We start from the raw sequence: 24,680 nt of genomic DNA, 5'->3' as shown, positions 1-24,680 counted from the left end.
CAGGACACCTGACCCAAACTAGCCAAAGGGGTATTCCATACCACAGCACGTCATGCCCAGTATATAAACTGGGGGGAGCTATCCAGAAGGGACCGATCGCTGCTCAACTTGGACTTTTTTGGGGGGGTGGGGTTTATTCCTTCCTCTCTCTTCCCTATTATTATTATTACTATTATTATTATATTTTATTTCAATTATTAACCCATTCTTATCTTAACCCACAGGTTTTTACCTCTTCTGATTCCCCTCCCCATCCCACTGGGGACGGGCTGGGGGAGTGAGCAAGTGACCGCATGGTATGTAGTTGTCAGCTGGGCTTAAACCATGACATTCCTTTTCATAACTTACTCAATGTTGGGCAAGAGGACACTTACCAGGACAAAATGCACGGTGCAGCCTGTGACTTTGAGTCCACTTTGCAGGGCTTGCTGATGGGCATTTCTGTCGTTTACTGGTGGGAAAAGTGATGGGGAAGCATTCAAAATTTTCCCTGGGCATTGGTATGAGAGGAGAAAAAAAGGAAAAAAAAAATCAATTTGAACTGAATTTCCTTTAAAAATAAAAGTGAGATGTGATCATCAGCTCAAAATAGCAGCACTGAGCACCACTCGGGAGTTTAAATGGTCTCAAATGCCACCAGAATGTAACAGGGCATGTTCAGATTCAGGTTAAAAAGCCAAATATATACATGATGTGATGATCTGTAAGGCAATCTGAGAAAGCACTGCTCTGATCTGAAGAAATAGTGCTCTTCCAGGAACACAGGTGATGGCGTGCAGGCTTTGGCAGTAGCCAGGCAAGCATGTTTCAGTTACTGACAAGGACTTCATTTGCTTTTGTGCCCGTGGATGGCCAGACAGAGTGGTAAGTCTCTCCCTTACCAGGTGACCAGCCCTCATGCTGCAGAAGAGGGGCTTGGAAGCGAAGGATATCACACTGTAGCCTCATGCAGAGCCACTGCACAGATGGAAGTGATTTTCATAGGAAACATCATTCCCAAAGAAGCCTGTCCAAATGCAATCCACATAGTGAGAGAGTGACTTCTGAGCAAAGCCTTGGGAGCTGACACGAGGCACCCAGAGCCAGGAGGAAAGAGGAATGTGTGTTTTTCCCCTCCACTGGCCTGGAATGTGTCTAAAGAAAGCTCTGCCCCATGGCAGAGCCACACTTGCTCAGGGGACTGTAAGGCTGTATTTCCAGCACACAGTGCAGAGTGATGCTGTGCTGTGAAGCCGCCAGGGCAGCACAGGAGAGAGATGAACTGAGAGATCAGTCTTTCTCCCATTTGTTTCTGAGTGACAACTGCAGGCAGAAAGTTCAGCACAAGTCCCCAGCACGGCTCCTTGATGGATGACATGGTTATGCAACCTGTCCCCTACTGCGGACAGGACCAAACTCCCGGCTGTCCACAAGCACTTCTCCTTCCCAGAAGGCAGGCAGACAGACCAAATCCGTGACCCTGACTTTGCCCCTCTGTTCCTCATTATGCCAGCACAAAGCATCTCTCTGCCAATGCACAGTCAGAATCCCAGCACAGTCCCACTGGCCAGAAAAAATGGAAATGTAGGGCAGCCCCACTGATTAACATGCAAACCTCAGTGTCAGCAAGGCCATGAGAGATTTAACCAAAGGACAAAGAACTATGACTGTGTCATTCTGGTGAGAGCAAGCATCCATATTTTAATTTCTTTTTTACATTTCTAATTTCTTACCTTTCCATTTTCTGAGAAAAGGGCTGGACAAAATTCTCATAAATCCTGAAAGACATATTAGTTCAACAGCAAATTCTTCAAGAACTCGGTCAATTGTGCTGTCAAATTCAGAGCGACTCCCATATAGCTTATGATCAATCACCTAAAATATTAAAACACATCAAAAAACATATTAAGGAAATAACCTCATGTGAATGAGAGCAGCTCGGGCAACAAAGGGAAAGCAAACTGCATTTATTCCAGGGCATTTGAGGATTTAAAAAGTTATAAGTGGGTACATTATTCAGGACATTTGTGATTTTTCACATTCATATAAGCATCCCTGGGAACACCAGGAGCACTTGCTAGCTGACACTGGCTGTATCACACAGGGTGCTTTTTAGGACATGTACAAAACCTGCACAAACAGAAGCCAACTGTGAAAAGAGAAACATGTGGGTAATGTGGTATAGAGGGAAATAAGGCAGAACACATTGGGAGATACTGCCCTCTTATTCCAGAATGTCTAGCCAAAGGCTAAAATAAAAATAGTCATGAGTCACTGGTATCACCATCACCAGTTAGTCTGTAGTGGCTGACTGAAAATCACAAACTCATCTAAAAAGACAACACATGGGCCAGACATTCTGTGTAAGAGGAGGAGAAGCCAGGAACTTTTCTTATGCCTACCCCACCTCTCAGCCTCAGCTCCCAAGGTAACTGTTGATTCCTGACTCTGTTCATGAGGACATTCAAATAAGGGGCTAACAATCTGTCACGCTTTTGCCTATGAAAACGTGAATGGATTTTGACATAACTCTTTTTTTCCTGGAGATGAGTTTATATTGCTAGAAAAAAATTATCATGAATCCAACTCAGCTGTTGAGGAAGCTTGCTGAAACTTTTTAATGCATGGGAGCCTCTATTTCCATCTGTGCATAGCTGTACAAACATGATGACTGTTCAGATTTATTTAACGTTAGAAGGAAGAGTGCTGGGGGATGGCATCTGAAATCCCAAGTTGGTGAATGTTTTCAAAAGCCATGTTATGTGCTTAGACAAATACAATGACATGATGGTAGTCCCTTTCTAGATTTCTTTTTATGAAACGAACCAGTGAACATTTCTGTACCATAGTGCTACTGTACTCACCACAGACAGGAGAAAATACGAGTATGGTGCCACTGAAAGTGACTGAGCTCAACATGAGGCAAAGGTCTTTCTAAGAAGGGATTAGCCAAGGAGACAACATGCTTATGTATTTTGCAGAGCCTAAAGTCTTACTGATTTCAGTTAAAGCTTGAACCTGCATAGGCTACAGTCTCAGACCCAAATCATCATAGCACTTGCGGTTTTAAGTCCATTCCTAACTCTGGACTGTAGCACTCACTGAAGAGATGGGAAAGACTCACAACCTCCAGTGAGCACTGGATAGCTTTCAGCTCTGCCTCTGCTGGTAATTTTGACAGCTTTCTGCTACATCCGCTCACCCTCAGCAAAAGTTTTAAACAGAAGTGAAACATGAAAAGGAAAGGAAAAGGGTGTCTTTACCCTGGTGGGAATTCCAGCCCGGGCTGCATTTCGTAGTTCTTCAACACCAGACTTGTTGGAGATGACAAGGACAACTTGAGCACAACTGCCTGGCTCTTTCGCGTAGCTAATGAGTGCAGCAAGATTTGTGCCTGAAATGAAGAGAGAGCAAACACCATGAAATAGATGAGCACCTGCGTCACTGACAATTGCCTCTCAGTCCCGTCTATCTAACAAAAATCTTGTTTCCAACAACTGCACAAATAAAAGAGGACTAAGGAATCTGTGCATTAATAAAGCTCATTTGTTAAGCAGTACAATACAATTTATTGACTTCTAGTCAAAATACAACCTTGGTTTTAGATAGCTCCATAGACTCTACTCACAGGCAAGGTGGATGCACTTGTATCAGGGCTGATTCAACAGCTCCTTTGTAAAGGCATTTATTTCTGTGATGATAAATGAAAGCTCACCTGTTCCAGAGATGAGAACAGCTACTTTAACTTTGTTCTTTCTGGGTTGGTGTTGACTCTCAACAACAGCATTATTCAGCAGATGCTGGGGGCTGCTCAGCTGCAGAGCTTCTAGAAGATTCTTGACTTCGATGTGAGAACCTTCTCCAAACGTGAGGAAAATGTTAAAATACCTTGGATTTTTTTCTCCATCTAAATTTACTTTGTATAGTTTATTAATCATACAAATTTCAAATAAAGAAAACCTATCAGCAGTGAATTTATGTTAGCACTAACTCGACTGCAAAAACATGTACTACTTGAACAAACCAACTCACACTAGTTGTGCTGATCTCTTGTGTGTTACTCACAGAATTGCTTACAAAGGCCTAGGTAAGGTATGGTCTTTTCAAGGGTTATCCCCATCTTTTATACGTGTCTTCCTCTTTCTCTTGTGTTGCAAAATTACACTAAAAATGATGTTGCATTTTGGCTGCCCAAACTGCTCCCCCAACAAAGCTGTTTGGTTTCCAGAGGGATTTTGGCTCATGTCTTGCTGCATGTCAATCAATGGGCACACCAGAATGAAGACTTACAATCACATACAACTATACACAGCTGTGGCCTATCCTCATCTTTACACAGGATCAGTGTGAGTAAGGAACGGGTTGCAAAGGAGGTGGGTTGATCACCATGACTGTGATAAAATATAACCACCTAATGTTTGAGTCCTTACCATTATCAGAAGGATTTAGTCAAGTCTCCAGCAAGTACCTAGGTAAGACATTATTCAGAGTACTGTGACTCTGAAAACAAGACATTCACTTCCCACTGTATTTAATAACGAAATCCAGATATGAAGGTGTCAAGCAGCCTCCAGCCTAGTGAAACCACAGGAAAAAGACATAAACTACACAAACTTTGCAATAGGGAGTCTCCTCAGTGCCTACAGAGCTGACGACGACTGGTGCCTCCCAGGAGATGTTCAGCATTTCACAGAATTACAACCTAAAACAACTTACCCTGTATCAGCTTAAAAAATAAATAGCACAGCCTTAAGTGGAAACCTCTCTGAAGTGAGACCAGGTGAATCTGTTACACTTTGAATCAAAGCATGTTCTGTTTATTTTTTGTGAGTGTCTTCCTTTCCCATTAGGACACCTGCTAACCTGTATCACAAGGGGCAACAACTTTCCCAATCAGCCAAGCTTCCTCATGTCGCTGTATGTCCTTGAGCACATGCTGAGCCAGGTCCTTCTGCACAACCAACACTGCGGCGATCCCACAATTAAACGTCTGAGCCATCTCCTCCTCAGAGAGGTTTCCCTCTCTGTAAAGCCAGCAAAAGATTTCCGGAATCTTCCAGCTGAAAGCATCTGAAAATGATTGAAATGTGTATATGGTCAGCACAAATGTTTGCTACTTGTCTTTTATTATATATAGCGACAATGATGTATTACAAGAGCTGATAGAGACTAATTCTTGCTATTCCAAGAATACTGTCCAAGGAGGACACTGACCCAACTTCCAGTCAAATTTATAGGTGCTGCTTAGCTAGAGGTTTCTAGCCACAATTTGTGTGAGGCAAGTCTCCTCTAGGCTTTCTAATGAGAACATGTACGAAATGATGGTGAATTAAACTGTATTCACCCCTCATCAACCAGAATAAAAAAGCTACAGATGACTTGCATCTCTTCCATAAGAGATAAAGGAGCCATGGGCCAAATCATCTGCTGGCTTTTTTAGACTACTTAAGCAGATCCTGGTTTTCTGTTTCAAAGAATCAATAATTAGTATAAGACTCTATACTTAGTTGTATTGATGGGCAGACTGGAAGAGGGCTGAGTGTTCTACAGATGGATGGGAAGCATGGATAGGCTTTGACACTGATCCTACTCACACAGGCATGGCCTTAGGTTGTCTGTTGAAAGTTTGATGGTGCCGACTTGGCATCTTGACTTTAGGAAACTAACAATGCCTTGGTTTGTTATCTTCTCTGTGGTCCCAGGCACTGGCAAGCAAGCTAGGCACCACCTTGCCAGTTGGGTTTATTTCTTTCCTTTCTAATTTCATTTTTAAGAAATACAGATAGACATACAGGCCCATTCCTTCCCCCTTCCCCATCTCCACAATATTTTTGGACTTGCATGGATATGGTTTTCTTTAATATTTTGAACTTTTTAATACTTTGCCAAATTTCACCTTCAACAGAAAAAATTCTAGCTTACTTACACATGTCAAACGCTAATCTGCTGCGGGGAAGCTACCACCTACCATAAAACTCCAGTAAATGTGTGCCTGTTCGTGTGTGTGCATAGTAAATAATGCAAATTAATTCTTTCAACAAGTTTCACTGTATGGTCAAAGTGTTTAGTATGGAGAGGTGTCTTGCAGAACAATCAGTCTTCTTAAACACCTGCTGTCCTAGAGATGAGCTGCCTTCAAACTCTCCTTAAATTTCCCTTCTCCAACAAGGGACTGGTGTTCATCAAGTGCTGATGCTTACTTGCAATAGGAATGTTTTTGGTAGGTTCTTTGGAAAAGCAATGACTTCGGGTCATTCAGTCTCCAACTATATAGACACATACATTTCTGAGTATCTCTGTAACTGAAGCTGAAAAGTCAAGTCCATGCTATATCCAAATTTTGTCAAACAGAAACAGTCATCTTTGATATTTACCTAGGACAGCGCTGACATGTTCTGGCAGAATTCTGGCGATGCCTTCCAGCAACCCCTCCTCAGCAATGAAGGCAAAAGCCTTCACGTGCCCTGAGCGAAGGACAGGCAGCAAAGAAGGACTGTACATTTTTGCTGGGGTCAGCAGTATATCTCCTGCAAACAAAAGTATCAATGCAATCAATGCGTTGAAAAGATCATCAGGTATTTAGTGGGAATGCTTCTCTGAACACGTTCTCTTCTGCTCTTTGTGGCAGAAAACATTGGGAAGTAGCAAAAAGTGCTGGCTTGCTTTTCCAAAACTGTAGACGCAAGGCCACATACCTACCCCAAAACTCAACTAACCCTAACCCATCCTGAAGTAAACAACCCTGGGCAGCACCTAGTTATGGAAATGTCTGAACACAATTCATTTGCAGGTTTGCTTTTGAGAAGAAAGATATTGTACCTAGAGTCTTGTCACCACAACTGCCAGGTGCTGGTGAGGAATAGTGTAAGGAGGACATTAAGAGAATCTTCCTTATGATGCTAAAGCCACGGCCATGAATCCCAGAAGAGGCCAGGCCAATAAGCACATCCTCCTCCTCAGCTCTTTGCAGCCCCAGAAGCATCTGCCCTCGCTCCACTGCACCAACCACAAAGCCAGCCAGGTCATACTCTCCAGAAGAATACATGCCAGTCACCTCAGTCATCTCCCTGCCTAAGAGGAGAGAGAAAGCAGAGAGCACTACCTGTAAGTAGGTTTTATTGTTAATTTTAACTCTAGAGAATCTCCTACAATAAGGAATGTATCCAGGACAGTTGCAGAGACATACAGCCTAAGAAATGCATTCAGATATATTTTAAAAATCCTTCTTATTTTCTTACTTCACCTCAAGACTTCAACAAAACAAAGCTTCATGAAGTTATTAAAATAAGAAACTTTTTTATTATTATTTCATGCTACTCATCTGGCACCTCCCTGCTATGTCTCAGTATCAGAGAGGGAAGGAAAACATATTAACACTTGAAGAATGTGAGGCATCCAGCTTTGTTCTCCCTTGTACAAGGATAAATGAGCAAGAATTAGAATCCAAATGCATGAATAGTAAAAATCATCCCTCTGGCTGATCCATTTTACAGATAAGGAAGAGTTTAAGCCCAAATGCTTGACTGTTTTTCCTACCAAACAGAAACCAGCAGTTCTAATGCCACATACTGCCCCTGCCTACAAAGTCTATTTCATTAGTAATCATTTCAACATCAGAATCTTCAAATCTCAAAGGAGAGGAGCGTTCATACCCAGGAAAGCACATCCTGCATTTCTGCAACCTTCAGCTATTCCTTCTTTGATTGTTTCAGTCACTTCAGCATCAAGTTTGCCACAGGCAAAATAACTGAGGAAGAAGAGAGGCTCTGCTCCTTGAGCCAGGATGTCATTGACGCACATGGCAACCAGGTCCTGACCTATGGTGTCATGTCTTTTACATACTTGTGCAATCTGCAAAACATGGTGGGAACCAGCAGTGGTGACAAAAAATATGCGAAACTCCGATATTAATCAGCCAAATAAGCAGAAACCTTCTTTTCCCTAAAAAGAATCACTATAGAACATACATGCAGAAAATAACCTAGTGCATCATCTAGTTTAAATCAAGAGAAAAGAGCTCACTTTCTTGCAGAGGAAAGATAAAGCTATTTTGGGGTTTTTTTTAAACATTAATTCAAATTCTAGCTCCAGCTACCCAGAAATTGTAATTTTGGGTTGTTTGTTCATTTCCTTTTTGGAATATTTATGTTAAATCCGGATAAGACGTGTCTAAACACAATTACAAATCCTCAGGATATTCAACCTACAGAACATCCTAGCAATGTCAAAACATAAGATCAGGTTGCTAAAACATCACTGTGTGTTTTGCTTCACTTTTGCCTACTAATTTCACTGGGTTACGCAGCAAAACTGAAACAATTTTTTAAGTAGTTTTCTTAATAGTCCACAGGGAATGAGACTCTTCACTCCCACAATTCCCAAGGAATTTTTTGATCTCAGCCAACCTGTGCCTGAGACAACAACATGGGCCTGGTCTGTAGGTCCCTTCGAAAGACAGGTCTTTCACAGAGCAGTAATATTTCCCCCAGGAAGGCTGCTATTTGGTTTTTAAAAAGTTATCAAGGTGTTTGCATCCTACAAGTAATGAAACCTCATTCAGACATCACGGCTTCTAGAAAGTGGAAACATTTACACTACTTTATTACCGGCAGAAGTTTCTACACTAGAGCAATTCTGCTTGTAGATGCACAGCACCAGCTCACACTGTGCAATTCATCTCTTTCAGGGTCTGAAATAGGCCAAAGATTGCATATGTATGGATAAATTTTAAAGGTAATTATCTTTTACTGACAAAGCTTTATCAGTGTAGTTATACCTGTGCAGAAAAGCTCACTACAGAAAGATGGGCAAGGGAAAACTGCAGATACATGCTATCACTGACTTCAAAATGGTAACAGACCAGCATCAAAACAGTCTGAGTTTGGACTACAAGCCTGATTTCTTTCACTGGCTAGATTTAGATTTAGAAGTGCTATGGAAACCAGTCATCCTGTCTCCTTTATTGCTTTATGGCATCTCCCTCCCACTGATCTAGTAACAATTTGTATAGGCATCAGCCAACTTTTTTTGGCCAAGAAAGAGCCTTGGGAACAGTCTGTGTAAGCACAGTTGGGAATGTCTCTCTGCCAAGCAGTTGGAACAAAGACTCACAAGAGCCAGCACCAATCATTTTTTCACGCTCGGAGGTGTCCAAGGATGTAAGACTGCAAAAGACCTTCTGGATTATTATGTTCAGTCTCTTGCTGTTGCAGGAAGCCACACCATATCATCCCATTACTAAAGGTATAAACGACAACTTGAAACAAGACAAGTTGATGTGCTTGACCAGTGAAAGGCAGCCTCAGACCTCCACTTCTCTGATGGCTGAAATCCTTATTCTGCTTCAACATATAAATATATTCCTGACTCAACTTCTCCTATGTGTTCTTGTGTAATTAGCATTCTTTATCTATTGGCTTCTCTTTTCCTTTAATATTTATCTCCATCCTTCTTTTCCCCAGTGCCTTGACAAAGGTAATTGTGCCACTTCTCTGTATATGGTTTAGTAAGCTGACAGTTATCATTTCAACATTCCCCTGTACTCCTTTGAACTGATCTTTCTTGAAGCCAATGGACCCTCTATTTTATAGCAGAAATTTTGTTTCTTAGTTCCTCGAGTGCACAGCTAAATTTTTTGATTTATTGCCATTTCATCACAAAATATCCAGAGCCTCACATTCTCAGTAAGATATGCACAGGCCTTGCTCAAACGATCATCTACAAAGCTCAAATGACCATTGTGGAGGACTTGAGATGTAGTTATAATGCTCAGAAGGTTCAGATGGTGCAATTGGCTGTGTCATTTAAAACGGTCTTGGGAGATACCATGGTACAGTCAAGTTGCAAGTTACCTGCAGCTTAGGTCCAAGGCCTTTAGTTTGAGATACCAAGATAGGATCCTCATAACCAGATGCTTTCAAGTCAAAGAAACCAGCAATGCCTCCTACTTCTGAATGACAGCCTGCCAAGGACAAATATATCAAGGATCATTTTAAGGGAAATAAAAAGGCCCAAAACACTCTCGCAAGACAAAATACTGCAAATTATGGTTTCCTGGAGAAAACAGCAGTGTGTCCACTGACAGAAACATGCACAGCTTTATGAAGCATGGACCCCAAAGTCACATATTTCACGGTGCTGTAAGTAGATCTTTATTATTCTGTATTTCTGACCTATGGATTGTGTCCAACAAACGTTAAACATTTTACCAAACCGTTAACAGCTCACCTTTTCTCTTTATGTAGTTACTTTTTTCTAAGGGAAAAAAAATCAACAAGAATTCTTCCTCAGTAGATCATTGCTAGGAGGAAAGGACATAGTCTGAAGAGCAAATAACATGTTCAGTGATTGTTAGCCACACCCTAATAACTGTTTGGATGTTGTACTTGTACAGGCAGCCAGCAGGATCACTTCTGTCCAGTGACAGATTCCATTCCATTAATCCAGGAGTTATTCTGTTCCCTAGATTAACCTTGAAAAAGTGCAATCATCTCCATGGTAAGCCAATTATTTTTTAATTAAGCAGAAGAGGAGTGATGAGAAAGAAGTGAGAGTTTTCTTCATGGTGACCCCAGCCCAGCTTGTCAAGCTCAAGTTTCAATGCCAAGAATGCATTGCTCACCTCCTGGGGAAAAAAAGTTCTGTTCCATTCAATGTACCATGGAAATTCAAAGACTCTTCCCAGTCTTACCTGACCTGGTACCACTTACAATTGATGTTTCCAGATGATGAAACAAAACTTCACTGGTTACAGCTTCCCTACGTCTCTCCTTGTATATTAGACCCCTGTAGAGAGTAAAGGACATGCTAGGAGTAGTGATATTTTCTGCAGAGATCATCATTGAGCACACAAATGGGAACAGATATAAAACTTTGGACTAGCATCTATTTCTGCTAGTGCCTTTGCTTACATACAGAGACTGCTTGAGAAGCTGTATACCCCGATGGCCAATGTCCTTCCTGTAAGTGGCACCCTTGAAACGTATGGCTGCTACACCCCTGTTGGCTTCTCCCAGTGCTTTCATCAGGTCCTCCTTAACAGCAGTAATGGAGAGGACTCTGCCACCACTTGTCACCACTCTGCCATCCTTCAGCGTTGTGCCAGCATGGAACACCTGCAGTCCTAACTCTTTGGCTTGCAGCAGCCCTACAAAAGCAAAAGGAATTCTCTGAGTATTTTTAAATCACACACCATGTTGGCAAAGCAGCGAAGGTTGAAGTCTTTTCTTCAGACAAGGGAGAATAACAATGAAGTTTCCCACCTTACCTTCCCTCTGAGAAACAGCATTACCAGTGAAGTGTATCCTACTCCACTTGGCCCTAAGACTCCCTTCTGAGACATCCAGTAAGGACACAGATGATACAGAAACAGAAATAAGAGATCCAGGAGCCACAACAGGACATATAACTACCCTGCCCCAGAGCAAAGCTGTGCTATATATTGTGATTGGGAGTAATTTGTGTAGAGCTTTCCTGCATAAAATCACAGTTTACTGCCTGGGTTCCTCCCTCTCTGTGACATTAAACCATTAATACTAATGTTACCTCAGCACTCCCCTAGCTATTCTGCAGTGCCCACTCCACACAATTCCAAACCTGGAATCGATGCTCTACAGACACTTGCAGGTGGCTGTCCAACAGCTAAAACAATTGACATGTGTTCTTTTCATTTTTCTCCACATATTTTCCTGTTAGAGGACAGCAAAATTGTTCAGGGGGGTTTCAGCTTCATATTTTAAGAAGAGGATAAGGGAAAAAGAGGAACTGCTGCCATCACCTGGAAAAAGCAAAATAAAACAGTCTCCCCCTTGCTATCAGCCAGATAGACAGTTTTATAAGTGAGTAAAAAGGACCTTTATACTTGCTGAAAGTCCAGCGTGTTACATTGCCACAGCACAGTCCTGACAAGGTCAAAGCTGAGCCCCAGCTGCCTTGCAGCAATGGAAACCTAACTCCTTCCCATCATGTTCTAAGGAATACTCCAGAATAAAATGTTCGTTAAGCCATTAAAATGTGGCAATCAAGGTGAAACATAGGAAAAAAACTAATAAAACCCACACAAATCCAGAGGTTGAAGTATAATAATAAACAAATGGACTGAATTTCATTGTTTCAACTGGGGTTTTTTGTGATTAACAAGCAGGGGGGTCGTACCATCTCATTCCTAAAGATATGAATACCAACTTCGAAAAAGTTAAGTTCCTGAGTCTGACTAGTAAAAGGTAGCTCAGTAGCAGAAGGATTCATTCAGTTATGTGGCATGGACTTTTACAGTCAGAGAAATGCAGAGTTCCCCAGAATATCACTAACAACAAATAAATACACCGAGGGAATTAGAAGAGGAGAGTGGATGAAGAGAATGTGACAACAGAAATCTCACCAAGGGAAAAAGCAATATAACATGACCTTCTCCCTGGGTGACGCAGGGTTACTGGAATTATGATGAAAACAAGGTGGCCCCAGATCAGTTGTCGGGGTTGCTTTACACAGGGCACAGTGTTGGACTGGCAAGGCAGTAGCTGAGGAGGAAGGAAATAGTTCTGCAACAGTTCCCTCTGTTTTTAAACATTTAAAACATCCTCATGAGGTATTAAACAGCAATAATTTTAACACATAAAATGAATATTGATCTAAAGCCCACGTGCCCACCTTTCCAAACCCTTCAGCCCTGTGAAGAGGTTCTTATTACTATTACACAGCAATGACCGTGGCTGGCTTGCACAAGGGAAGGAACCATGCTGATGGTGGAGGAATGCACTGCTCCTATTTTACAGACCACAGGTCCTCAAGACTCACCCTTAGCACTCGTCAGGCATTAGCTAAGATAATGCGACCTGCTGGCAAGAGAGCAAAGCTAGGAGAAAGCAGTCACGTGCTGACAGCATTGCAGCCCACGTTTCTAGCAGTTTGTGGAAGTAGTCCACGTGGACACACCAGAGTTGTTCCAGGAGGACATAATTCCCCATCAATTTCTTATCTCAGTAACCAGCTACAGAGAGAGCTTTATGGAATAATGTAACTTTAAACATTTAGCCCCTGAGGTAAACGTATGGACAGGCATACACTCCAGTTACAAGATCTTGCTGAACAGCTATCCCTTCCACAAGGGCAAGGAGTGATGGATCAAAGAAGACCCTGATAGGGTGTGAGGGGTGGGATGGAGGAAAGCTGTACAGATATCTGGGAGAAGAACACAAACCTACTGAAGTACTACTGCCATTACCTGTTACTTCCATGCCTTTGTCATAGTCTCCTGGGTATCCTGGACTTGCCATGACCACACACACAGCTGTACTATTTTCTGACCAGGCTGGCATGAAGCTGCAGAGTTTGCCATCAATTGTTGCTTGAATCACTTCATAAAAATCATTCTTAAGCAGTGGAAGAATTACCTGCAAAAAAGTTTCATTGTGATAGAAGTTAGTTTTTATTTTGCTGACTTGCTGAAATTCAACTTAGGGAAAATTCAATTAATAGAGCAAACTCTGTACCTGCCAAACTGAAAATATTTTATTTCCCTATACCAGTAGATTTGGAACCTACAGGTGAGCATTAATTTGCAGCATCTTTTAGCAACAGCCATAAATTTACAAACATGAGACGTAAGATTATGTAGAAGGAACATGAACTTAGGCCCTTCCCATTCTGCTTCTATCCAGAAAAATAAAACCGGAGGAACAGCTCTTCAAGTTACAGTCTTTAAGTAATAATTCACAGAAGCTCACTAACCACAATTTTAAGTCACCTCATACATTGTCTGAGACATTCACACTCAGATCTGCATTTTCGGGGGAAGGAAGATACAAATTCAGACATGGCACACGTTTCCCTAGAGGTGAGCTAGAACACTCAGAGGTAAAAGAATGCAGCATATTGAAGCTGCTAGTATCTTTCACTCACCTGGCACTGAGGGTCACCAAACTGACATTTAAAGTTTAAAATTTTCAAACCATCTTTGGTAAGCATTAAACCTGTTTGCAGCACACCTGAACAGAAAGAACACAGCCAAGCAAATTAATTTAAACACTTATTTTTCAAGAACTCCTTTAAATTCAATTTAAAAGGTTGCCCAGAGAGCTGGTGGACACAGCATCCCTGGAGACACTCAAGGCCAGGCTGGATGTCGTTCTGAGCAACCTGATCTAGCTGAAGATGTCCCTGCTCGTTGCAGTGGGGTTGGAACTAGATGACCTTTGAAGGTCCCTTCCGAACCAAACTATTCTATCATTCTATGAAATGCGACACAGTATTTTGGAATGCGGGATGCATTTCTGCAAATCATAAGGAATCAGGAGCAAGGATTCTGCAAGCACTTATACGCAAGTCACAAAAATTCCACAATAAAATGGGAAGCAGAAACCTGAGGAATATTCCATCGCATTTTAGACTGAATACAGCAGAAAGCAATCTCTCTGCATAGGAAACTCAAGTTCTGCCTGCTGCTGCAGCTCTCTAAATGCAGGTGTTCTGAGATCAGAAGGAACTGACTGGACGAAAAAATACCAGTTCCCATAAAACCCCATTCATTACGCAGACCTTGTGATTTTCTTACCATTAAGTGCACTACTGTTATGCATTAATATAGATGTGTAACTCTGTATTTCAGGCAAAAATACCAAACCAGTAATTCACTATTGCTGTTAACAAACAAAATCAAACAAAAATTTATTGAAGTTGGTATTGGGTAATTTCTACTGCAACACACATTTATGCATATGGTGATCTAAAGCAAGTCTTTCACTGTATAATCAGAAAACCAATTCCCAGAGAATAACAAGTGTTAGACTTTAAACCACACAAAGCATCAGGTCCTCCACCATCATCATGAAAATGCTCAACACCCACTATATTCTTACTGCAGATTTGGACATTGTAAAAAAGTTACCAAACAGCAGAGAACACATTGCAGGCTGGAATACAACTCTTTAGATGTGTGTGATCTCGACAGTCCTCAGTACCTTCAGTCCCAAAAGCAGCCACTGGCTTTTAGTGACAGCTGTGAGCATCACCTGCCTTTTTCAAAACAGCCTAAAGACAAAGATCTTAAGAAAATCCACACTGCTGTTTATAAGAGTGAACGGTACAATTGAAGTATTTATTATACCCTGAACTACAAAAGAGTCTGATTGCAACAATTTTAATAAAAAATATTAATAAAAATACAGTATGTTTTATGGAGAAAAGACAGAAATTCTTCTCTACAAAGGAAGAGCTATAAAGTAAAACCAGTGAGGCTTAATACTGCAGGAAAAATTAACTTCTTTAAAAAAATATATAAATTTGGAATTCAATAGTAATCTCTAACAGGGAAACTAACCTTGGTATGACTTTGCTTTTCAGGTGAATGCTTACTTACCTACATATGCTCTTCCTTCTTGTCTCATACTATCAACAACGTGTTGAAGGATAGCATCATTGATTTTCTCCAGAAGAACTTCTGGGACCTGATGATCAACATCAAACTGATTGAGACAGTGATGACATTTGCTGAACTACCTCATAGGACCTGAAAGGAGTGGGGTAAGTAACTGCTTCAGCTATGTTTTCTTCTCTCCAACCCCAACCACTGCACTCCTTCCATTAGGGTGCTGCTGTCTGAAGGATAACTACACTAACCCTCTCTCTAGATTTTTTGTTTGGTTCTTTCTCTAGAAGGCCAATTTTAAGGAGGTTTGAGACACAGGAAACCTGAGCAGTACACAGTAAGATTGTTTCTGTACTCACAGCAAAAAACCACTAATAATATACTCATGCAGCATATTTAGAAAAATGCAGTCAGCTTTAAGAATCAACAAGAAGAAAGACAAGTTTATGTTCAAGACACAAAGACTCCAGGCATGTGGGGAATTTTGCAGGGACATTTCAAGGGATGCTAATAGCAGCAGAGAAACAGCGAGTTCAGGAATAATGAAAAAGTTGAGACCATTCCTCAGAATACTGGCTCACTAAATCCCGAAGAATGGCTAATAAAGTTTGAGCCCTGTATTGCACTTATAGAAGCAAAGTGTCAATCAATTCCAGAAGAAATCTGGGCTATGTGATAGAAACAAGATTGAGCCCTAAGGAAGATCTATTAACCACAGATGTGATCCTTACTGCAGGGTGACGAGAAGGACTGCTGTACCTGAGGAACTGGGCAATAGGCTCCCATCCCTCCAGTGTTTGGACCCTGATCACCATCCAGTAATCGTTTGTGAGCCTGGGCTGGGGGCATTGAAGCAACAGTGACACCATCCGTGAAGCACAAGCACTGTTAAGAGATGCACACAACACAAAACAGTGACAATGTCCTGCCCTAAGAGAAGCTAACGCCGCTGGTCCACAGCCTGAGGCTCAGTTCTACCAGGAAAATTTAAGAATCAAAGACAGAAAGCAACAGAATCCACTTGCAGCAGGATTCTACTGCAAGCCCACTGAGCTTTCTTTCTCATTTTTAAATAATCAAGAGAAACGGTAGCCCTCATAACAATTCCTTTCTGATTAATTAGATCTTGACCTATCAGTCACGTAAACATAAGCTTACCTTAAGGCACATGAATGGTCTTCATTGACTGGACAGAATTACTCATGTTTCAAGTTAAACCTGTGTGTTTGCAGATCTGGGGCCTGAACTAGTGTAAGGTATTCTCAGTGCAGGACAAAACTTGCACAAAGAACTCATTTTCAGTTTTCATGTGGCATATAGTAAGCATGCTTAAGTTTTATCCTGACACTGAGAGTAATCCAAGGTAAGGAAAGTGCTAACTAAAATAGGTACTAAATATTAGCACAAAGTTATTGATGTAACAAGAATTACCAAGACAAAGTCCATGCAAACACGTTTTCAGGTCACCTTGGGAAAAGAAAAAGATCATTTTCCACCTAAAAAGATCATCATAATTGCAATTTTATGGCTAATGTAGAAGAAAATTCTACTGACAACATGCACTGATTATTATGATATCAAGTTTCTTAGATTGCAGATTTATTTATGTAAGTGCAAATAAAACAGAAATCCTATTTGAAACTATGAACTCATGCATTTATGCATAGAGCATAGCAGTAATGCCAAAGAATAAAAGCACTTAACCACACCATCCATCACATACAGAAAGTTCTTCCCCTTGAAGAAGTTCTTCAATAACAACCATCTCTCCAAACATTCTGTCCTGTACAAAAAACCAAATGTCTCCAGTTAGCAAACATGACATCTATTGGCTAAATCATTTCTTCATTTTCTTTTAACAGAAAAAAAAAACCCCAAAACCAACATACAGGAGAAGTCTGGCTTGTTTAAATGCAATCTGAAGATAATAACCAGAGAAATTCTTGAGTCAAACAGGCAAGCTTCTCCTCTAAATACCTGCTTCCTGTAACTGAAATTACAAACTTACAGGCTACAGAACATCAAGAATTGGATTTCCCACTGGTTAATTAAAGATTTACCCACCTGCATAATCTCTTGGACAGCTCTGCAGGCTTCCTCTTTGCTGGCTGTAATAGTCACTTCTTTTCTAGCAGCAGGACCCCTTGCCCGTACTACTCGTGCAGGAAAGTCTGTGCTTTAAATGAAAACAAAACCGAGATTCAGGCATCCCTATTGTATCCAATGAAATTATCATTTTTTAAGCTGAATGCCTCCTATATTCTTTCTTTTTTTCTGAATGGTTGAAGACTAACATGTCAGAAAAACATGCTCCCTGCTAGCCCATCTTGTCATGGAGGTGAATGGACTCTCATAGCCCTCAGCACAGGACTGTGAACCAGAAATCTACGAATTCTGTTGCTGGTTCTGGCACCAGCTCAGTGCATATCCTTGGAGAAGTCACCGAACTTTAACACCTTGCAGTTTCTTCCTCTTTTCCCTGAGTTGGGTTACTGTTCTATTCTTGTCATAGGTTTGGAAAGACAAACTCTCTGATGATTGATAGTTTTATAACACCAGATTACAATACATAATCCTATAAATCACTATGGAATTCTTGTTTAGGTTTGTAAGGTTAACGCTGACTTAGGTCTTGCATGTAAAGGATATACTAGAACTAGTGTATTAACACTATCCCCAGAATTGCTCCACTTACTCTTAAACACAAACTAAATCTAGAAGGAAAAAACAGAACAAAACAGTGTAACGTTAACATAGTTTAACTACACTTTATCCATTCATCTCTCTTAGCTTGTGTTCCTTTTGAAGAACTGATTCTACACACTACTAGCCTGTTTTCTGAAACAAGATCTCATTCCTCTTTTCCACATCACTATTTATATTAGGATAAATCTCAACCCTAGATTGCTACAAGCAGCCAAAGCAGGCTCAGACAACGCTCCTTTTCTCCACATCTCCCTGCACTGACCTGAGACACAGTTTTCCTGTTTGAATCTTATGAATGCTTACAGACATACAAGTTGTTGGCCTGCTTCTCTACATGGCTCTAATATAGACTAAATACTGTTACAGAGCAAAGTCAGTGAAAAGGTTGCTCTTACCAAAAAAAAAAAAGAAAAGTTTCCACTAGATTATACCACATGTAGCACATGACAGCAAAGACAAGAAGTCCCTGAAACCCCCACACAGCCACAGACGGGTGTAGCTGAACACAGCAGCTGCTGTGAGACTGGACCAAAATAGCCACAGTGGTAAGTTACTTTCCCAAAGGATCCCCAGTGACTTCAGAGGTATTACTGCTCAAAGCAACTGCAGAGATATGCAGTTACTTTTCTCTCTCCATGATGCTGTCAAGCCTTGAAGAAATGAGGGGATCCTCCTTAAGCTGTACTGGACCAGTACCTCCCAAATCACTCCAGGGATAGCATTTTGCTAATATCTGTCTGCGTAGAAATGATTCTTACCCTTACAGAAAGATTTATTGAAATATTTTTCTCTGTCATAATTTTTCTGTCTTTTAAAACACTAACTAGCATCCTGAGGAAGCTGATGAAAGGGAAGAAGAACTGTGACCTGTGAACAGAAAGATTAACTGTTTAAGTTCCCTGCATCTTCACCATCTGCCTCTAATTACAAAACTAATTCATTCAGTAGCTACTTGAGAAGAACAACAATTGAAAAGTTACCAAGTTCTAGGCAACTATGATGGGTGAAGGCCAAACGCATAGCTAACTTGACACAGGAGTTTCTAGTATCAAAATATTTACCTGATAATAAACCTACAAGCTTCCTGGGGATTGGTGAAGGCTTTCCATCTTGCTGTTGGGATCCTATGTCGATCCAGAAAGGCTTTGGCAAAACTGGTGTTGGATGCCAGCTGGGCTGCTTTTGCAGATGGACCAAAACACCGAACTCCTGCTGCTCTCAAGTCATCAACAATCCCTGATTACCAAAAATAGCAAAAGAATCAAGCCGTCTCTTTGGAAACACCAAGTCATTTTGACAAAAGGAAAACCACATAACCATTCTGGCCCTCTGTTACACTTTTCCTTGTCTCAGAAGAGCTAATTAATCCTTAAATTAAAGTTCTGCATATCCAATGATTTCTTACAACTAAATAAAGCTTAAACTTTAGCTCTTTACATTACTAACCACCCCACAACTACTGTTCGGACTGTCTGGTACTTCTGTTCACTATTTAAGACATGCAGATCTTACTGTAGCAAAATAAATGCAAGTGATGGTCCCGGTACTGTTGCATACAGCAACAACATGAGAACTATTGGAAGAAAATTCTTTATATAAAGGAAAGCAGAACAGAAGACACAAGAATACTTGTAATCATTACCAGTTCCTGATCCTGCATGATTTCTCCTGCTGATCTCTAACATACAAAACGCAGCGCACAGCTATGAAGCCACGTTTTAAGTGACTGCAATTTACATTCACAAGATAATCCAAATTTTCTTGCTCTTCTGTTTAATTAAGTCAGCGTGTGTCCTAAGAGCTGAAAGAAGTAATTTTAAAGCGGAATTCAAGGTGCTGATTTTTACTGTCAATTTATTTCAGCCTTACCAGCTGCCAGAAGAGCTTCTTCTCCAACTAACACAAGTCCAATGTTATGATCTTTGCAGAACTGAGTAACAATAGTGTGATTGCTCACCAATACAGCTAAAAAGGAAAAGGAAATACAGTTAAGAAAAGGAAATATAGTTAAGTTACTACTGTAAAGCCTAAATAAGAGGTGGGAGATGAGAATGTCATTGCTCCATCTCCCTAGTAAGTATGATTAAAATAATGAAACAGTCCATGAAGGGCAAATTAAAACAAACAATGTAATAACAACAGAGTCCAGAAGCAACAGCAAACATTTGCAACCTGTGCTACTGTTTTTAATACCCATCTGCTAACTTATCAAATGCATTTTATTTGCTGTATGTAATCAATACAAATTTGTAAAAGCTGCTTATCATAACAGAATAAAAGCTTCAAAAAATAAAATGGTAAGTTCATACAGAAACTCAATTTCAACATCTGAGCAGAGATTTACTCAATGCCAGTGCATGATGTAGCAAAATTTAGCTGAGCAGCCTGGGTAGACACCAGAGGAGTTTCTATTCAGAACTGAGTAACTTTAAGCCTTCTATTCCTCTGTTAAGTTTTGCTGGTGAATTGGCCAGTGAATTCAAGCCTAACAGTGGGAAGAAAATGAGGTGTAGAAATACAAGGTCTCATGTAAGCCTGACTATCTTAAGAAGCTAGGCTAAAAATAGATATAGTACAATGTTTTCTTAGGCAGTTCTAAAATTCAGAAACAAAACATACAGAAAAAATAACTATCTGCCTTGAATAATTAGTGGTACCAGTAAAAGAAAGAGTAGTTGTTATCTCCTACCAACTCCATACAAGTGTGGTCAGTTCCAACTGAAACAAACTGTTTCAGTTCTGTTTTACTGATTGCTTGACACAGTATTATGTTCCCCCCCACCTCTTTTTACCTGAATTGGAAATTTTTCCACTGTCAGCTGTTCCTGCATTTCCTGGAGCAACAAACACATGTTTTACATGTGGAGACTGGGCCAACTTCCAGGCCAGCGCATGCTCTCTCCCTCCACTGCCAATCACAAGCACCCGATCAGCCATGAACCTGTGCAAACCCAGAAAGAACATATATAGCACTATCTACTTATTTCACAAACCCATGAAAAAATAAGCAAATATATAGAAACTACATCACCCATAACTGGTAAGTAATATCAACCCAGTTTTTATTCGAAAGGTATCTATAAGACATCTGAAAAAAGTAACTGTACCAGTAGTGTCACTGGATGGAGGCATCATTCACATTTGGTTTAAATACTTCCAACAACAAAATCACTGAGAACTTTTTCCACTTTTTCCAGTATAGTCAAGATTTCCTCTCTTAAGTACCCAGACTGAAATAATCTTGTCATGACAAGGTTTCATCAAGTCCTTTGCATAACTACACAGGACAGGACTGAAAGTTTCATACAAATACTCTAGGTAACTTACCTGATAAATGTAACCACTGTAGTCAATCTAGGAACTTATCTGAGTGCAAAAATCCTCAGTAATAAATGGCAAAGACAATCTTCAAAACAGATTTTATACTTTGACAATTGAACAGCATGCTCAATAAAAGAACAACAGTTAATTTCACTAGCACACTGACATTTAAAACAGTTCCTCAGTAATATTACTTGGTAAATTAGTTGTGATATATTTCAGGAATATTATCATACTCAATGTAGGTCACATCTGCAAACTTAATTTTTCTGTATGTGCTGAATGTGGACAAATGTCAGAAAGAAAAAACACCGCAGAACATGACCTTTAAGGAAGCCGCTTATGGCATAAACCAGTCCTTACCCAGGAAATAGATAATACATTAAAGACACCATAAAACACCAGCTTTGCAAGTCACATATCAGCATTCTTTTCCCAGGAAATCATAGCCATTGGTTCAAGTTCATTGCATAGCTTCCAAAGGCAAACAGAAGCTAAATGGTGACACTGAGGTATAATATTTCAGAAACAAGTTCATAGAACTGTGATAAATCAATAATCACATTTAAAGTTCCTGAGAGAGTATTAAGATGTCTTAACCTAATATCAACAAAATAAAATGTAACTGTATATATTTTCATTATTATTAAATTGTTCAAGTACAATGTTAGTACTTCGAGTAGCCTGTTCATGGGAACTACAGATGATTGTGGATTAACTAAGAGACTAATTTTAAGTATTGCACTCTATGCATGTAAACACAGAGCATATGTTTAATCCTCTATTAGTCACCAGACCGATTTCCCTGCAATAGATTTTTCTAAGTCTTTATACTGTGTAACTGTCCAATATGTCAGACTTTGTCTTTCCTTCTGTCACTGCTTAATAAATAATTCCGGAGTCATTAGGAAGTTGCTGTGAACTTAAAAGTAAAGGGTTACAGCTGCTCTATCTCTAACAAAGACATCAACATGCTCTCTATAAAGCTTCATTAGGCACCACGGTCCAATCATTACTAATAAAATGCAAAGTGGTTTTGAAAGCATAATTATTTTTTTCCCTTAAATATAATTTCATAATTCACTGAAGCTTTCTAAGGCAAAATATAGATTAAAGTTCCTGACCGGGAAGAGAATGAAACCAAGCAATGCCTCCCACCCTGTGGAAAAAAAATGCACGTTTCCATTTCATATCACAGTAAGGACATTAATGACATTTTTTGCAAAGCAATTCAAAAGCATGATGGAAGAAAGCAAGCTGGTAAGACAGTTGGTCCTAGTGGAAAGGCTGAAAGAGAATGTCTCACTTGAATAATCTTCCCTTACCGTGTCACACCCTGCTGTTTGTCCACACAAAAGACTGAAGAGTCCTCCAGACAGTTCTTCCTTCACCTCCTGCTTCAGATCAAAATGATTTCTGACCTCCTAAAGCCAAGGAGAAGGGTGAGAAACAGACAGAGAAAGAAACAGACAGACCTGCATACTGCCTAACAGTAGAATCCCCAGCAGGATCCCCTTAATGCCACCCGCCCTTCAAAACAAACCTTCCATAGACTTCAGCAGCATGGACCATTCTTCTCTCTTTCCTTTTTTCCTCAGCTAACAACAAAAACAACTCCTCCCCACCAATCAGTCCTACAATGTTAATGGTATTCAACCCTAGTGAAAAAAAACCAAACAAAAAGAGCTACAATATGGTATCATTGCTCATATTCCATTCTCATACAATATGAGATCATTGCTCAGTTTCCATGTTAAGAGTAATTTTATATCCTCTGACAAGTAAAGAATCTCAAAGACAACTTGTAAAAATAAAACATAGAATCATAGAATCAACTAGGTTGGAAAAGACCTTTAAGATCATCAAGTCCAACCATTACAGCTAAACAGAAACATTGCAGTTAAAGCTTGCACACATAACCCCCACAGACCTACTCATTGTAATGGGATATGCCCTTAGAAATATATATATAAAGGTTATTTTAATATCTAGCAGGGAATATTTATTCCTTATTAAGGGGGAATTGTGCCCCCCTTAAATACTACTCTTTTTACATTCTGAAGAAATTTAATACAAGCAGTGCCAGAGATACAGTGTATATAATACCTGTCATTTTATTCTTCACTGGTTCTTATACCATCCTCTTCACTATCCTAATTCTTTCATGGTAGTATCTGAAATCCTTTGGTTAACATTTGGCAAGCTTGCAGTGCTACCACTTCTTGCTGAAAACAAAATTAATGTATCCCAATAGAGCACTGAGTAGTATCTGTGTGTCTTAAATTAGGCAATGAGAAATAAAACCCCCACATTAACAGAAACACAAGCCATTGCTTTCACACCACTAAAACAAATTTTTAAGGAAATCAGTGAAGTTTATTTAAAACTTTTACAGAATTAACAGCTTATGTGTTATTGAACAGATGCTGTACTTGAACCTCCCAGTTTAAGAAGACATGCGTCCTACAGTAGTCTTCAGCATCACTTACCAGGTATCTGTGGACTGCTTTCCTTAGATTTGCAAACTCACAGTTCTATATTTTCTACCTGTGACTGAAGAGCAAACCATCACAACAAAAGAAAATTCTTATTTCTCATAAGAATTTCTCTCTCTTTTACAGTGGTTTTTGGATTTTTTCTTCTAGTCAGAAGGCTGTGACAATTTAAGCCAGAAACAGAACTCGCACAGCCCCGAAACATCTCTCTGCTACATGACCGGCCAGCAGAAGACAATTTAAACTTGCATTCATTTCAGCAAGTCAATTTGTATTGCAATTATTTGATCAAATTGTTTTCCTAGGTGATGAAGTGCATATGCAGTAGATAAAGGCAATATACATGGAAACTTCCAATATCAGAATCTGACTTTCACAAAAGGTGAATTTGAAATCAAAAAAATGCAGAACACCACTACCTAATGAATAGAAGAAAAAAATCTCTTTGAAACAATGGATTTTAGAATTGTTTATTCACCAAGATAGCATACTGGCAAAGCCATATCAAGATGAGCAGCCAGGGTATAACACTGGAAGCTGTAAAACGAAGCAGATAGATTGCTCTGTGCAGTTGTTGCTTCCTTTCAGACGTCAACGCCACCATTGCATTGGCTGGATATGCTGCATGCTCATCCATACCCCATCAAGTACCATTAATAAAAAACACAAGGATTTTTTTTAAATTATTTTTTATAATACATAAAAAAATAAATATAATACATTCCTCCCTGGTGTTCAGGGAGGAAATAAACTGTTGCCTTCCATCTGCTGGGCCTCCAGTTCATGCATCTGGGTCCTCCTTTCCGGGCTGAGGA

General features: G+C 40.1%; 1 protein-coding gene across 1 annotated transcript in view; it reads right to left on the bottom strand.

Moving 5' to 3' along the window:
- LOC115601577 (trifunctional purine biosynthetic protein adenosine-3-like) overlaps positions 1 to 24,680 on the bottom strand; it is a 28,602-nt gene that overhangs the window by 2,567 nt on the left and 1,355 nt on the right. Inside the window, exons 2-22 of the mRNA XM_030471789.1 lie at positions 22,696 to 22,794; positions 20,842 to 20,990; positions 19,919 to 20,014; positions 19,111 to 19,285; positions 17,408 to 17,519; positions 17,067 to 17,126; positions 16,103 to 16,228; positions 15,335 to 15,422; positions 13,879 to 13,964; positions 13,202 to 13,370; positions 10,894 to 11,125; positions 10,670 to 10,764; positions 9,831 to 9,940; positions 7,632 to 7,830; positions 6,799 to 7,050; positions 6,354 to 6,506; positions 4,843 to 5,049; positions 3,695 to 3,835; positions 3,243 to 3,373; positions 1,713 to 1,854; positions 375 to 490 (exon numbers count right to left, since the gene is read on the bottom strand). Coding sequence (XP_030327649.1) covers positions 375 to 490; positions 1,713 to 1,854; positions 3,243 to 3,373; positions 3,695 to 3,835; positions 4,843 to 5,049; positions 6,354 to 6,506; positions 6,799 to 7,050; positions 7,632 to 7,830; positions 9,831 to 9,940; positions 10,670 to 10,764; positions 10,894 to 11,125; positions 13,202 to 13,370; positions 13,879 to 13,964; positions 15,335 to 15,422; positions 16,103 to 16,228; positions 17,067 to 17,126; positions 17,408 to 17,519; positions 19,111 to 19,285; positions 19,919 to 20,014; positions 20,842 to 20,986 — 2,835 coding nt within the window. The 5' untranslated portion in view covers positions 20,987 to 20,990; positions 22,696 to 22,794. The remainder of the gene's footprint in view (positions 1 to 374; positions 491 to 1,712; positions 1,855 to 3,242; positions 3,374 to 3,694; positions 3,836 to 4,842; positions 5,050 to 6,353; positions 6,507 to 6,798; positions 7,051 to 7,631; positions 7,831 to 9,830; positions 9,941 to 10,669; positions 10,765 to 10,893; positions 11,126 to 13,201; positions 13,371 to 13,878; positions 13,965 to 15,334; positions 15,423 to 16,102; positions 16,229 to 17,066; positions 17,127 to 17,407; positions 17,520 to 19,110; positions 19,286 to 19,918; positions 20,015 to 20,841; positions 20,991 to 22,695; positions 22,795 to 24,680) is intronic.

This window comes from Strigops habroptila, chromosome 2, assembly GCF_004027225.2.
Source record: "Strigops habroptila isolate Jane chromosome 2, bStrHab1.2.pri, whole genome shotgun sequence".
Taxonomy (NCBI): Eukaryota; Metazoa; Chordata; class Aves; order Psittaciformes; family Psittacidae; genus Strigops; species Strigops habroptila.
The sequence above is the reverse complement of the archived record's forward strand: the minus strand, read 5'-3'. Positions and strand labels throughout refer to the sequence as shown.